General features: G+C 39.5%; 1 protein-coding gene across 5 annotated transcripts in view; it reads left to right on the top strand.

The window, feature by feature from the left end:
* The window catches only part of TMEM94 (transmembrane protein 94), an 88254-nt gene that overhangs the window by 68500 nt on the left and 4419 nt on the right, over positions 1-15335 (top strand). For 4 of the 5 annotated variants that reach the window (XM_058174012.1, XM_058174011.1, XM_058174013.1 and 1 more), the window contains 11 exons: positions 284-422; positions 4137-4252; positions 5818-5917; positions 6565-6673; positions 8013-8202; positions 8835-8912; positions 9464-9549; positions 11588-11669; positions 12644-12804; positions 14082-14176; positions 14310-14403. In XM_058174012.1, coding sequence (XP_058029995.1) covers positions 284-422; positions 4137-4252; positions 5818-5917; positions 6565-6673; positions 8013-8202; positions 8835-8912; positions 9464-9549; positions 11588-11669; positions 12644-12804; positions 14082-14176; positions 14310-14403 — 1250 coding nt within the window. The remainder of the gene's footprint in view (positions 1-283; positions 423-4136; positions 4253-5817; positions 5918-6564; positions 6674-8012; positions 8203-8834; positions 8913-9463; positions 9550-11587; positions 11670-12643; positions 12805-14081; positions 14177-14309; positions 14404-15335) is intronic. The other variant, XM_058174015.1, reaches the window with a different exon arrangement.

The raw sequence follows: 15335 nt of genomic DNA, 5'->3' as shown, positions 1-15335 counted from the left end.
TTGTTCTGCCCCAAAAATAGTTCTCCTGCTAGTAGAGCCAAACAACATTTGGAAATGTGTATACATTTTTAGAATATCATAGTTTGTAATCTACCATTGATGACTTTTTAATCAAAATAACCCGAAAGATTTTGATCAAAGTAAACCCTTGAATATTTTGAAATATGTGATCTTGAAATTGAATCTGGATTGTAGGCCCAAATCACTGCTTTGATTTCATTTTCTCTCTTGCCTTCCATTTTTGAACAGCATGTAAATTTAATGAATAAATAATTTTTTACAGGTGTTTGCTGAGAAGATGGGTCTTGAGACTGGCTGGAATTGCCATATATCTCTAACTCCCAATGGAGATGTGCCTGGTTCTGAAATCCCTCCTTCCAGTCCCAGTCATGCAGGCTCTTTGCATGAGGACCTTCCTCAAGGTGAGTGAAAATAACTTGGCAGGGTTTGCAGAGCATGAGCAGAACATTGGCTACGACAAAGGTGTTTGATTTGTTGAAGCAATTTCTAATGTGCTCCTGCTGAAGCTGGACCAAATGTCATTGTACGAGACAGCCCCACTTTATCTTTCTTAATTCCTCAATACTGTACAAGTATCTAAGGACTGAAAAGACGAGTCAAGTGGATTAGAGGCCCCCACTGTTTAATAACAATTACCATCTATGTGGGCCTTGAAGAAATTTAAAAGTAATAATCTTGAATTGTCTATGAGGTCCTCAATCATCCAGATCATGATTGTCCCAAAGGTGCTTTTCCAAAAGGCAAGAAGAACTGAAGAAACTTCTTGGGTGAGAAGCGCAATGTTTTCAAAGAAAAAAACCCCAAGAAAGTCCAGTTGTCTTTTGGAAAAGCATCTTTGGGACAATAACCTTGAATTCTACCTGGAAGCCTACTGTTAACCAATGCACCTTACAAAGTAGGAATGTCATGGTCATACTGAGGTGAGTCATACTGAGTTTTTGGCCTTGACAACAAGGAGACCTAACCCTAAGACTAAGATTAATCCTAGTTTCCTTTAATTGGCAATGGGAGTTTCACATGTATTTTATGTGATCCAAGAAGAAGTCTGAACAAAAAGCTATAACTGTCCCTTTCCTTGGAGAACCTCTTAAGAATCTATTCCTGAGATCAGTTCTTGACTAGGACTCCAAGGAGCTCTAACCTAACCCTAACCCTAAACCCTAGTTTTAGTATAATTGGGAATGGGAATTTCACAGGTGTTTACAGTGGTTGCCAAAGGTGCATTCATAATTAACCTCCTCTGCTGCACTCTGAATTAGCTGTAGCTTCTTGAAGATCCAAAGACAGCTCTGTGTAGAGCATGTTGTAGTAATCAAGACAAAAAAATGAATAGGTAGGAGTGACTGTTGATAAGGCCTCCAGATCCTAGAATGGTACACAAAATGGATTTGAGTCATGGTTGCCACATACCTTCAAACAGAAGTCATGAGTGTAGGAGTGCCCTCAAACTGCACACCTGTCTGGGGCAGCACAATTCATTCAGAACCAAGGATGGAAAATCTTTGGATCTAGAAAGCAATCTTCACCTTCACTATCCTCCATAAGTATAGTCAATACTGTTATGGGATTGTGCCAAAATCTGAAGGCTGACTGGAAGAGATCCAGGTAATCAGAAGCTGTAGCCCAAACACTTTCTCAACAACCTTTCCCAAGAAGGAAAGTTAGAGACAGATCAAAAATTGAGAACTGTTGGATCCAGGGAAGGCTTCTTGAGGAGTCAGTGGGGCATCTCCTTCTTAAGCACAGACAGAATGGTCCCTCAAATAAGGTTGTGTTTACCGCTTGGACCTAGCCTCATTTATCTCTTGGGAGGCCTTGACTAAGAGGGAGGGACATGAATCCATGAGTAAGTCACCACATTCTCACTTTTGAGAATCCAGTTCCCTTCCTTGGGACCAAAAGGCTCATCCTGTTCCCAGGCAACCACACCAGATCATACTTATGGCAACTTAGCATCACCTGTGTAGCTGAGGGCTGTAAAAGCACTTGAAACTGTATATGAGTCTTAAGTGCTATTGCTATCACCTGTGCAGCTGTAATTCAGCTCAGAGTGATTTTGGTACTTTTATCTGACAAATTCCTCAAAGGTTCTCACAGTGGTTTTTCTTTTGACCCATCCATCCTTTAGAGGGACCAAGTCATCTTAAACAGGGCCACTAGATGGCAATCCATGGATGCAATAAGTGCAGAAATATAGTTGTGTCTTTCTGCTCTTATTGCCACAGTATAATCTTTATTAAAGACTGTGGCCAATGTTTTGTTAGATTCGCTCTTCATTGTATGTTGGATCTCAGTTATCTGGATTAATATTCCACTATGTGGGTACCACAGCAGAAAAAACCCCCACTGCCTGGAGTAGCCAAATGTAGCTCCCTAGATAATAGAACCTGGAACATACCCATTTTGCTGGATCCGATGGGACAAGTCTATGAAATCGGGAAAAGGCAGTCCCACAGATGACCTGATCCTATGCAATGTGGGGCTTTAAAAGTCAACATCAGCAGCTTGAATTGGATCTATAAATAAACTGGTAACAATGTAGTTGTCAGGGTTCCAAATTTTTTTTTGTTTGTTTACATTTATATCCCGCCATTCTCCAAAGATTCAGGGCGGCTTACAGTGTATAAGGCAATAGTCTCATTCTATTTGTATATTTTTACAAAGTCAACTTATTGCCCCCCCAACAATCTGGGTCCTCATTTTACCTACCTTATAAAGGATGGAAGGCTGAGTCAACCTTGGGCCGGGCTTGAACCTGCAGTAATTGCAGGCTGCTGTGTTCTAATAACAGGCTTCTTACCAGCCTGAGCTATCCCTTATAGATCCATCACAAGCAAAAACTCCAAGGCAGGTGGATTCCTCAAAGAATAGCATTATTAGAAATATCATATTGGCACATACCTCATGAAAACCAACTCTGAAGGGCCTCTTGGTTTTCACCTATCTAAAAGTGAAAGTTTTTCCTCAACCCTAAACAATCAGTCACATGGCCCAATCAAGGCAGTGTCTGCTGGTCTGGTGACATCACTCTTCCTTCCTCCGGCCAGGTTTGAGAACGTCCTTGGTTCCCAAGAGAAAGCTTTTATTTTGACTACACAACCCCAGCTATTTCTAATCCCCCTTCCCTATCCCTCGCTCCAGTGTGGCAGCACTGAAGCTCCAATATGGCTTCAGCCAGATAAGCTTAAGGGTTGACAGCAGCTCATGCAGCAGAGGTGTAATGTGCCCTGTAACAGAAAAACACATAACTGTGCGCACCTTTTGCGCTAGCTGAAGTTTCTGGATAATTTTCAAAGGCGGCCTCATGTAGAGCATATTGCAATAGTCCAATTGGGAAGTGACCAAGGCATGAGTGACCATGAGTAGGCCCCTTGATCCAGGAATAGGTGCAACTGGAGCCCAATACAAAGTTGTGCAAAGGTCCTTCTAGACACAATCAGAAGACTCCCAGATCCTGCACAGTATCTATTTTGGGCAGTGCAACACCATCCAGTACTAAAGACGATGTAATCCTAGAACCAGAGGGCCCCAAAGCCAGAGTTCAGATGAAGTCTGTTGTTCCCCATCTGGACTCTCACCTTCCCGAGAATAATCTGCCCTCTGTCTTCTACTATATCTTCCTTTGCCCATCATCACTGAGATATTACTGCCTGCTACTTCCCCCTTTGTTGAACCAGCACTCCTCCCCAACTTGGGATCTCTCACCCAAGTCCATGGATCCCATCTGAAATACAGATACAAAGCAAACATTCCCTATACGGCTACCTGTCTTTTCACTACAGGTTGCTACCAACCATCCATCTGGAAGCATCAGTACTTTTAAGCTTTTCTATTTGATATACTCCTTTAGCAACCATTAGATGTAGTTAAAACTTGGCTGAATATGAGATCATGCTTTTGACACTGACTAAGATGAGTTATTTAAGACCTTTTATTTTAGGAATGTTGAGTGGGATTTGTCAGCTGATGTAACACAGAAAATCAGCATTTGCACTTCTGGGCTGTCACAGTGCCTTGTGGGGAAATGTTGGGGAGGGAATGCCCGACATTAGAGATTCATGAAGAGCTGCTATAGCAGTCTTCTATTTTCACATTGTTGTCTTCTCTGTCCTCAGTCTCCCGAGAAGATGCGGAGGGGATTCTGTTGATGGAGGAGGAAGGCCACTCGGATCTCATTAGCTTCCAGCCAACAGACAGTGACATCCCCAGTTTCCTGGAGGACTGTAACAGGGTACAGTTGACATTTCCTTCCTGGCCAGAATACATTCTCAGCAATTGCAATTCAGCAGTTGCAGCTTTGGATGCTTGCATAATCTCATGATTAATAAGTAGGGGGGAAGGTAGGAAGGTATTGAGAAGAAAGCTCTGCTTAATTTAGAGACTTAAAGCGATATGTATATTTAGTGCATGTTACCTAATCTAACAGTTTGCTTACCTCAAATTCCCATGGATGTATTAGCATATGTAATGGGAGATTAGAGTTCATTATGACACCTTTTATAGACTATCCAAATAGCAGAAGCTCAAGTGTACCCGTGCAGTTCAAAGGATATAATCATCGGATGCAAGGAAGTGATGCCTACTGGCTGCAGAATGCAGCTGTGCAATTTTTTTAGCACTAAGAATTCTGAATGAAGAGTCAAGACAAAGTAGACAAAGCTACACTGGATTGACTTAATTAAATTTTAATCCAGTGCAAATTAATACAGCGGCTCTTTCTGTATTTAACAATATAGCTAATGATATCTCATATTCCTTTTTGTCACATTAGAAATTACAGTGCAACATCACTGTACATCAACTTTTGGAGGATTTCCAGAGACTGCAGCAAAGGAAGTGTTTTTTTTCCCCTTCTGAAAATTATGTCTTGAAAAAAGAGAGTAAAAGTTATTTCAGTGGCTTAGAGAAAAATAATTAGCTATCTCAGTCTTGAAAATTAACTTTAATTATTCACATATACACATGAATATATCTACAGTAAATTCTCATTATTTCCAGTAATTATTTTCTGTGAAGTCCTCATGTATGGGAATCTCAGAAGGGACCCTCCCTCGGTCTATGGAAAGTAAAAGCAGGGAAGGAGATAAATCCTTTCAGACTTCCAAGAGTCTTTTACTCTAATCTTACGGTTATAGTAAGTATTTGGTAGTATTAGTACTTGGTTTCCTGTTTGGATTACCTCAAAGGGTTGACAAGGCCAGAATCTAGGAAAAATGAATCTAGAAGTTCGTAATTTATGTAAAGAAAATATTTGATTAGCAAAGAACCTCATTCATTAAATACTTTATTAGCAAGGAACCTCATTAATGTACCAAATATTTATTAAGACCCAATTTGGTCTAGTGGTTAAAGCACCAGGCTAGAAACTGGGAAACTGTGAGTTCTAGTCCTGCCTTAGCCATGAAAGCCGGATGGGTGACCTTGGGCCAGTCACACTCTCTCAGCCCAGCTCCTCTCACAGGGTTGTTGTTGTTGGGAAAATAGGAGAAGGAAGAAATATTAGATGTGTTCACCTCCTTGAGTTATTTATTAAAAATAATAAAAGTGGAAGAGAAAGGAAGGAAGGAAATGTAAGTTGAATCACTTAAATCTTTTTGCAAGAGATACCAACTTGATCTGGTTTGTAGTTCTTATATTACCGGATGTTAGAACTTGATTATATTGCACTGAGTTTGGGATATCTCGATTGATAAGAGCAGACGGGCTTTCTTGCATGGATCCGCAGAGCAACTGACTTTGGGACTATGGGTCCTAATAAGTTATCTTTCTTTTGCTTGTTTTCTTTGTTTATTTTAGGCCAAACTACCCCGGGGAATCCACCAGGTGAGACCCCACCTGCAGAACATTGACAACGTGCCTTTGCTCGTTCCTCTGTTTACAGATTCCACCCCAGAAAGTAAGTGAGGGTCAGGCTGGCTGGATTCTGTGTTGCTCAGATTGAAAGGCACTACGAAAAGCTAGAGGGTGAAACAAGAACTCTCTTTATTGGGACTTATGGATAGTCGTTTAAGAGAGACCTACGGAAGACTGGTTTTATATATGGTAACTGCAGGAAGATTATTATATGCACAAAAAGGGAGAAATACTGAAATACCCACAATGAAGGAATGGATGGTGAAGGTAGTAGAGATGGCATTGTTAGCAAAACTGAATTTTCTATCAGAGACAGGACAATACATACTTCTTTAAAAGATGGGGAAACCTTTTATAGACTTTTTGCTAAAATTTATAAAAGGTGAAATGGTGATTTCTAGATTTGGCAACTGAAAAAAAAAATGGAACAAGTGGCAGGAGGGATTATTGTAAAGTGCGGGAGGAGGGATAACGGGTTTGCTTGCAACCTCTGTAAAGAAGAGTGGAAGTCCCATCTGTAACTTTAAAACAAATTCTTTAACTCTATTCTTTTCTGCACTTTTTCTTTTCTGTTTTTTTCTTTTTCTTATAATATTTCAGTAATTATTTGTAAAAATGAAAATTAGTCGAAACAAAGAAAGCTAGAGGGTGTCCGTGGGGTAAGTTCTTTTTTTCCTTTTCTCTTGCCAGCCATGTGTGAGATGATCAAGATCATGCAGGAATACGGGGAAGTCACTTGCTGCCTGGGTAGCTCTGCCAACTTGCGCAACAATTGCCTTTTCCTTCAGAGTGATATCAGGTAAGAAAAAGAAAGCAGCAGCCTTCAGGATTTAATCTTCTGATTTTGAGAAATATATGACCTCATTCCTGATTTTTTTGCCTTTGGGATGACTTCTCTGCTGTTTTTCATTGCTTTGTCTCAGAGCGCATTTCATGCCTTTGAAAGTACAAGTTGCATGTTCACCCTTGCAACCAATAATAGAAGTCATTCGTGTGTGTGGTCTGATTCAGGAGCGGGCAACCACAACACCCAAATCGAACTTTTCTCAGAGCAGCATAAGATCACAAACTTTAGTTTAGTCTTAGCACTAAATTGATTTTTCCTTTCCTAGCCACTTAACCCCCTTTTTGTGGTCTTGTAGGCTGGGCATTACAATTCTCTTAAAGTCAACAGCAAATGTACTTCCATTCAGTTATCAGGTAAAGAGATTCTGAACTGAAAATCCAAACCATCTTTTATACTGATGTATAGAGGATACATTAAGGAGCCATGGACATTACATATTAAGTCAACTACAATTTCATCTTCCAGGATCTTCCCTCCAGCTTTAATCTGTTCCTCATCAGCCAAATTAGAATCTTGTAGTGTTATAACATCTAGCCTATTATCTATGGCCAGTCTTCTTAGGTACTTACATTTATTTCTACTTAAGCCTTCTGTGTTTAATTGCCAAATATGGATCTGGGGTCCAATATCCTTTGTCAGTACATTCTTAAAAGAACTGTTGTAGTCTAATTGCTGTTTTTAACTGTGAGAGATGCAATATCCCGTTCGGTTGCCAGGTGTATAGACTGTTAAGACAGAATGCTGCCAGGGGTATACTGTCATGGAGTAGTCTACAGTTCATACCCCTTAGATTCCTTAGGTATCAAATTATAACATCTGTCCCATTTCTGTGGCTCCATAGTATGGGGATTTTATTATGGTTTTATCTTAATTTAATGCATTATCTCCTATATTGTACTGTCCATGCATCCTATACATATATACTGCATATAGATATATTTGCTGATGCTTTAAATTGGTATATCAGTGATTGCATGCCCTCTGTAGAAGCCATATGCTAAATAAATAAATGTATAGCGGAGAGTTGAGGTGTACGGCAGTAGCATCTAGGACACAATTTGTCAATGAAATTACACTGGAAATCATAGCCTCGGATTCTGGAAGTGTTATGTAGGCATCCTGATTAGTTGTCAATGATAATGGTCATTTTGATTAAGCACTAACATATAATCTACAATTTTCATTGTTTGTTTACAACCAGCATTGTATTATTTTAGATCGCTTTTTATTTCATTATTTCTGGCTTTTCCCCTGTTGCATTAATCTTCCTTATGTCATATTACCTATACAGCATAGCACTGGATCCTCTCTATCCCTCTCGATGCTCCTGGGAGACCTTTGGTTATGCTACCAGCACAAACCTGACCCATATTTCTGATGAGCTCACGCCTCTTCAGCTCTCTGGCCAGCTGAATAGCTTATCCTGCTCCTTGTCTATTTGTCCTGAAGAAACAATTGGGATCATCAGACTTATAGAGCAAGTAAGCCCATTTTCCCTTCAAGAGGGTAGAAGCTACCCTTGTGACATCCATCAAACTGTCATCTTAAAATTATGATCATAACTTATTAATATATCTCTTCTAGCTTCTAGGCTAAATTAGATATAAGTATCTTACTTCAAATCAATCTAGGTAAATTTCTGGTATGCTTCCTTTTACTACTAATATAGAATAGAATAGAATAGAATAGAATAGAATTTTTTATTGGCCAAGTGTGATTGGACACACAAGGAATTTGTCTTGGTGCATATGCTCTCAGTGTACATAAAAGAAAAGATGCGTTCATCAAGGTAAAGTGGTGTCTGAATATTATTCAGTAGGTTAAGAAATTTAATAGTTCATTTCTTCAAATTATTTTGAATTCTGAGAAAGCATTTGAAAGGCTTGCATTTTTTTTGATTTGCATTTGATTTGTTTAATTTTGATTAATTAAAAGTAGATCAATTTATTGTATTAATTGCCTTCCTCCAGATCTTTTTGGAAAGTATTTGCTCTGAAAAATTGCTTCTTAATAAAAATATTATCTGTTATTGTAACAGTAGCCTCTAATGTAGGTAATAGATTTGCTGGTTTGCTCATACATTAATAATATCCTAAACATGTGTTCACTTTAGGCCCGCCATGCAACCTATGGCATAAGGAAGTGCTTCCTTTTTCTCTTGCAGTGTCAGCTGACTCTGGTCATCATTCAGGTGAGTTATCCCAAACAATTTCATGAAGCAGAAAAAGCGTATTAGTAGAAAATTGTAGCCTCCCAGGGATCCAGTGCTAGAAATTATTTATCTCAAGGATTCTGTCTTAGATTGCTTTAATTTGTTACTTCCTATTTTTTTTTCAATATAAATGTTAGGGAAATGAAAGAAATGTAGAGAGTACTTTGGAGGTAATAGATTTTAGCAATTATTTTTTAGGGGGAAAGAAGCACAGGAACAAATGGATGTGTGTGTATCCAGTAAGCAGATATCTTACCTAAATTCCTCATGGTCTCTTTGTGAGTTTTCCTGTAAGTGTTTTACACAGGCATAAATCTTAGGTTTTTCAAGCAGAGCTACAGTATGCCACAAATATTTCTCTAAAAATAAGTAAGTTATTTTTCTTTTAAAAATAAATAAAAGTTGATTTTGAAACCCTCAGAGATAGTCAGATCTTCATTATACGTTTCTTCTAGATGTCCTTGATGTTTTGTTGATTCCTCAATTTCCAGCTTTGCTTCTGATGATGCCTTTTGCTTTGTTGTATGTAGTTCTTGTCTTGCCTGGCACAACTGCCTCCCATTCTCAGTACCACTGACATATTGTGGCTTTCGTGCTTCTGCTACCCATTGCTAAGGTAAGCTCTCCGTAGTAACCCTCCCCTCCATATTTTCAGGGAGTGATTTCCTTTCCTACATTAAGAAGGGCAAAGTTAAGATATGGAATGCTGGATTTGATATTCAGGCTACTAGAGCAATTTCCATACAGCAGCTATTTTCTAATAAAGGATAATACCGGAATTTGTAGCTCAAGGGTGAAAGGAGGGGGTCCTTGGTGGTCTCTGAGCTCAGTTGTTTTGTTGTTTTTTTTTGTTTTTTTTTATTGAAAGAGTTTTAAAAAACAAAAACATTTTTCCCCCTTTTCCCCCCCCCCTCCCAAACCCCCCCCCCCCGGCTTCCCGGGTCAATCACAAGGTATTGTTATACATAAACCAAACATAGAATAAAATTTTCCCTTCCAATCCAAATAACCACATCCAAAGCTTTTCATCTCCCAACCCCCTCCCCATTACATAAAATAACTTTCTAATTATTCAAAGGCAATCTGATATTTCTTAATCTGATATCTATTTTGTAGATAATCAATCCATTTTTTCCATTCAATTAAATATCTTTCCTGCGTATTGTCTTTTAAAAAGCTGAGATTTTAGCCATCTCAGCCAAATTAATAACTTTCAATATCCATTCTTCTATTGTAGGTATCTCTTCTTCTTCCAGTATTGTCCAATCAACAGTCTTGCTGCTGTTATTAAATTCAGAATCAATTTAGTCTCAATCCCTGTACAATCCGTTATAATTCCCAAAAGGAAAAATTGTGGCAGGAACTTTATCTTCTTCTTCAGTACATTTTGAATAATCCACCAAATTCTTATCCAAAAGACCTTAATTTTCTTGCAAGTCCACCAAATATGAAAATATGTAGCATCATCACAATCACACCTCCAACATTTCGCTTGGATATTAGGATACATACATGATAATTTTTTGGGATCTAAGTGCCATCTATAAAACATCTTATAAAAATTTTCCCTTAAATTCTGTGCTTGTGTAAACTTAACATTTCTAACCCAAATTTTCTCCCATGTTTCCAACATTATTGGTTCCTGAATATTCTGTGCCCATTTTATCATACAATCCTTTACCAAATCCTTTTCCGAATCTATTTCAAGCAACACATTATACAATCTCTTTATATGCTCCTGGGTTTATATGCTCCTGGGAGCTCAGTTGTTTTCTTGCAGACATTTCATTACCAAAACTAGGTAACATCATCAGTGCTAGAGGTCTATAATATGGGGGAGTTCTCAGTGGATGACACAGTGAACAAATATTGCATGTCTTTGGAAAACATAAGTTGATACATTTGAACTGATTTTGTTGATTGCCTCTGTCATTGTAGACAGGGATGGGCAACCTAAAACTACTGTAAGCCCCAGTTTGGTGGTCCTCTGGACAGCACCACTGGAAGGCAAAGGAAAAATGGTAAACGTTGATTGAATAATTTCCTGCTGATTATGGATGGGATGGGTGGGGGGAAGCTGTGGCAACTTTTCAGTGAGAGTTACAATATCTTAAACCACAAATCTCTTGAAGCTACTAACCTCCACAGAAGTTGAGTATTGTTTGTAATGTCACGGTGTTATTGATCTAATTCTCGTGGTCCCTGACTACCGATAATATTTAAAAATAAATTGTGGCTCCTGATCACAAAAACTTTATTTACTTCCAATGTAGAAGTAGATGGAGGGTGCCTACAAAGGAGGAGGTGGTATAATGGATTACAGTGAAATGGTAGTTTCCCAGGAAGGAGGGAACCCATTCTCAGGAAGGGGGCAAAACAAATGGCAACACAGTCCCAAGCTGGGTTAAAGACGGAGAGTTAAGATTGCCACTCGCAAGAATCTCCCAAAGAATATCTCCTGGGGTGAGAATAGTAAAGGTTTAGCCTGGCAAGATTCCGTCTGTTGGTGTGAGCAAATAAAAGAATTGAACTTGGGCTGACATCTCTGTTGTTCTTGGGGTGAACCTGACAAGATGTCCAACTGTTTCATTTGTTTGTTGCATTCTAATGTTCTAAACTATCTTTCACATTAATTACCTCATTATTGTTTCAAGTGTGTCTCTTCTGGGAAAGCCCCCTCATAGTTCCATTATGTCAATGGCTACTGGGAAAAACTTGATCTTCATTCCTAAAAAGGTAAGGCAATGTTTCAATTGGATGTCTTATTTGCTTGGAGTAGAAGAAAACTTTATAAAGGGTTAATTTTCTAGACAGTTGCTTATAAATGATCCCGCCTTCCTTTCCAATAGATGCCTTATTGACCAAGCTCCAGCTTATGCAAGAGTATTCTCTTAGATTTCTGGCTGGGAATAAACAAATTTTCTTTCCTCTTTTGCATCAGACAGATCTAAATCCAATTACTTATTAAGTTTCTTTGCTGCTGACTCACAAACAATATGATACTTTTAAACTATACTATATCATAAAACGTCCATAGTACCAAAGATCACGAGTGTCTGCCTATGAGAATATGAGGGCTTAGCTTGGAACTTTGGGTTTTGGAGACTATGCTGGTGATGTTGAACCAAGCATGGAAGGACTGTTTTTGAATCTGGTCGGTCTGTTGATACTGATGGTTTCAAATGTTTTTGTTTTTAACTTCAGAGGACATTATTGCCATGCTCACAATTTTCTCAGTATGTTTGTTAGAAGTTCACATCTAATCTCTGTAGTTGATTTTCAAGGGCTCTTCTCAGTAACCAAGAAGTAACTGAATCTTCTGGACTCTATACCAGGGGTCTCCAACCTTGGCAACTTTAAGACTTGTGGATTTCAACTCCCAGAATTCTGGGAGTTGAAGTCCACAAGTCTTAAAGTTGCCAAGGTTGGAGACCCCTGCTCTATACCATTGAGAAAGCCACCTAAGGTCAGCAATGCATTTCCTCCAAATCACTAGAAAATGGCTAATTTTATTCTTCCCAAACCACAGATCATCAGTATCAGCAGCCATGTGGCCCCTATGACAATCCAGTTTATTTTAAGCAGCAGCCCAATTGTATAGTGGTGCATCTGGTAATTTGGCTCTTTTGCAATTGCAACTCGGATAGTGCAGGGAGAGTGTTTGAGTCATCTTCCCCACATAACACTGGTCTTCTTGGCAATGTTTGTAGACTCAGCATTACTTCCTCTTCTGCTTCCTGTTGAAGTTCAGCCTCACCATCTGTTCCTGCTTGGCTTGTTTTGGCTACTTGCTGCAAGATTACTGTGCAAACTTCAACTCATCTACCTTCAGCGTGAATGTCACAGGCTGCTTCTCCCTCGTGCTGCAAAGGTAGGCTTCAGGGATCTCTTGAAGTTCCCAAATATAGCAGCTGGAAGCCTTGTGCTGTAGGTATATGCAGTGTTTAGCTTGACATCTTTTAATATTTTGTTCCAAGTTGGCATAGTCTACAATATTTTTTTTTCACAGAGATAAAAAAAATAGAACTGTGAAGAGTCATAGAATAGATGCTTTTTCCAGGCTGTGTGGCTAAGCATGTGGGCAAAAAACTAAATTCCTAGCTTCTAGATCCTGGTTATGTTAATTCACCTCTGCTCTTTCTGAATTTCTGAGATCACCTCAGATGTAAATCTGTCATTTTCAAGAGCTTGTTGATGCCATAATTTACTCTAGAAGGTACCTTCCTCACATTGCGATTGTTATCATGGTTGATAAAGTATATATAGGTGTTAATAATTTTGCCAAGGCCTTTTCCTTCACTCACTCACTTTCATTCATACACACACATACTGTTGTGGCTCCAGCGCCCCCCCTCTCCCGGGCCTGGCCCCCTGCCAGAGTGACTCAGAGAGTAAGTGGGGAGGGCTGTCAGGGCTCCCCTCCGCAAGGCTGGCCTCTCTAGCTCAGCTCCAGGAGCCAGAGGCAGGACAGGTGGAGGAAGTAACGAGGCCTCTGTCTCCTGTATCTCCCCCCACCGAGGCAATGCTCCCAGACCCAGCTGTGGACAATCAGTCCTGGTTAGATCCCAGGTTTCGTAGACAAGAGAGACGGGAACAACAGAAGCAGGGGTGGGGCAGGCCTAGAAGGTGCTGAGTCACGGAGCCACACCCCACAGGGTATAAAAGCAGGAGGGGCTGCTATACTACTTCGTGACGAACAAATCAACTGACTGGAGAAAACTTGAGCTGAACTATTTGACTGAGCATTTGGCTTGGAGTGCTGTTTGTTCCTGACTTCCTGGTTGACACGCTGGCATCAAGAAAGATAAAAGAAAACCTTGGCAGACGCTCGCTGGTTTGCTGCCAGAGCTGATAGCTGCCAAGGACTAAATTGCCAGCTAATTGAGTCATTTCACGTGCCTCGCGGACTGAGGTGGGGGGACAGAAGAAATACACATTTTCCTTTTAGGAAGTTCTTGGTTACCAATTGCCTTATTATAATGCTATATCCATGACCATCTGTGGTTGACCAGTTAGTCCAATAAAAGAAGGTTGCTAATTTGAATTGCAGAACCTACAGATTACTCATAAGGCCCCTTCCTGATCCATCCCTTTACAGGAAGTATGTTTATGCTTTCAACATTGATCCATCCATTTTTCCCCCCCTAGTGGAGCAGAACGTCCTCCAGATTGGTTTGGAACTTTCTCCAATGTTCTTCTCCTAGCCCAGAAATTTACAGCTGGAATGATTGTCTTACACATTGGTAAGCATTTTTTAATCCTTACTTCATATTGTGGTAAGGAATGGTCTTGCCTGCATAAAATATGCGGTTGGGTAGATTTTGGCCTACCTGCTGCAAAGCTGCAAATAAAAAACAAGTTGGTTTTTCCTTGCAGTGTTTATATCAGTCACCCATGTCCATCGTACCAAACCACTGTGGAAGAAAAGCCCCTTCACTAACTTCTGGTGGACTCTGACAGTAGTGGTTGTGTGAGTCTCTTTTCTAATTCTTGGAAACTGCAGCCTTTTTAAACAAGTTGGTTTTGTTTTTAACCAGGACTCCTTTATCACTTAAGTACTTCCTTTGATGTATTCTATATATATATATTTTGACTGGGAAACAGCATCACATTTCAGTCATTTTATGGATATGTGTTTCTGGAATGCTCCAATTTTCTGTGTCTCCTTTCAAATTCCTAATCATTTCCTTAGCCTTGGCACTTTTAAGGTATTTCATGGTCTAGACCAGGAATTCTTAAATCTTATTGTATCATGGACTACTTTGAACATCTCCAGATGTATTCCCAGAAACCTCCAGATGTATTCCCAGAAACTATATTTCAGTGCATCACATAAAAGACATAGATTCTATAACAAAAGCAGTCAATATATGCTCAATATATGTATCAAAAATAATATAAATAATTTTAGGTAGTGAGATTTATTGAAATTCATATCTTTGCAGTCTAGAGGCCACATATTACTTTGTTTATTAAATGAAAAAGTAAAATTTAATTAGTGGTCAGGGAATATAATGCTTTCCCATCCAAATAAACAGACCCTCCTGAATCTATCCTTGGACACTTTTAGGGCTCTCTAGTCCCTAGGTTAAGAACTCCTGGCCTACTCCATCATCTTGCAGATTTCTTTGTGGATGTGTCAGGAATGAGCAACCTGTGGATATTCAGATACTGTAAAATGCAATTCCCAAGAACTCCAGCCATCCCATCCAGTGGTGAAGAACACTGGTTTTTGCATTTCAGCAGCACCTTGAGGTTCACAGGTTTCCCCTATATGAGGTGGATCCCACTGGCTCTTATTAAAATTCAAGGTTTCCTTCCTGCTTCTGTATGTTCCATTATGCATTCTCTTCTGCCAGCAGCCACATTTGGGAGAAGACAGCATCTCCCTTCCAGGAATGA

This window comes from Ahaetulla prasina, chromosome 2, assembly GCF_028640845.1.
Source record: "Ahaetulla prasina isolate Xishuangbanna chromosome 2, ASM2864084v1, whole genome shotgun sequence".
Lineage (NCBI taxonomy): Eukaryota > Metazoa > Chordata > Lepidosauria > Squamata > Colubridae > Ahaetulla > Ahaetulla prasina.
This window is presented reverse-complemented; position numbering and strand designations above follow the sequence as displayed.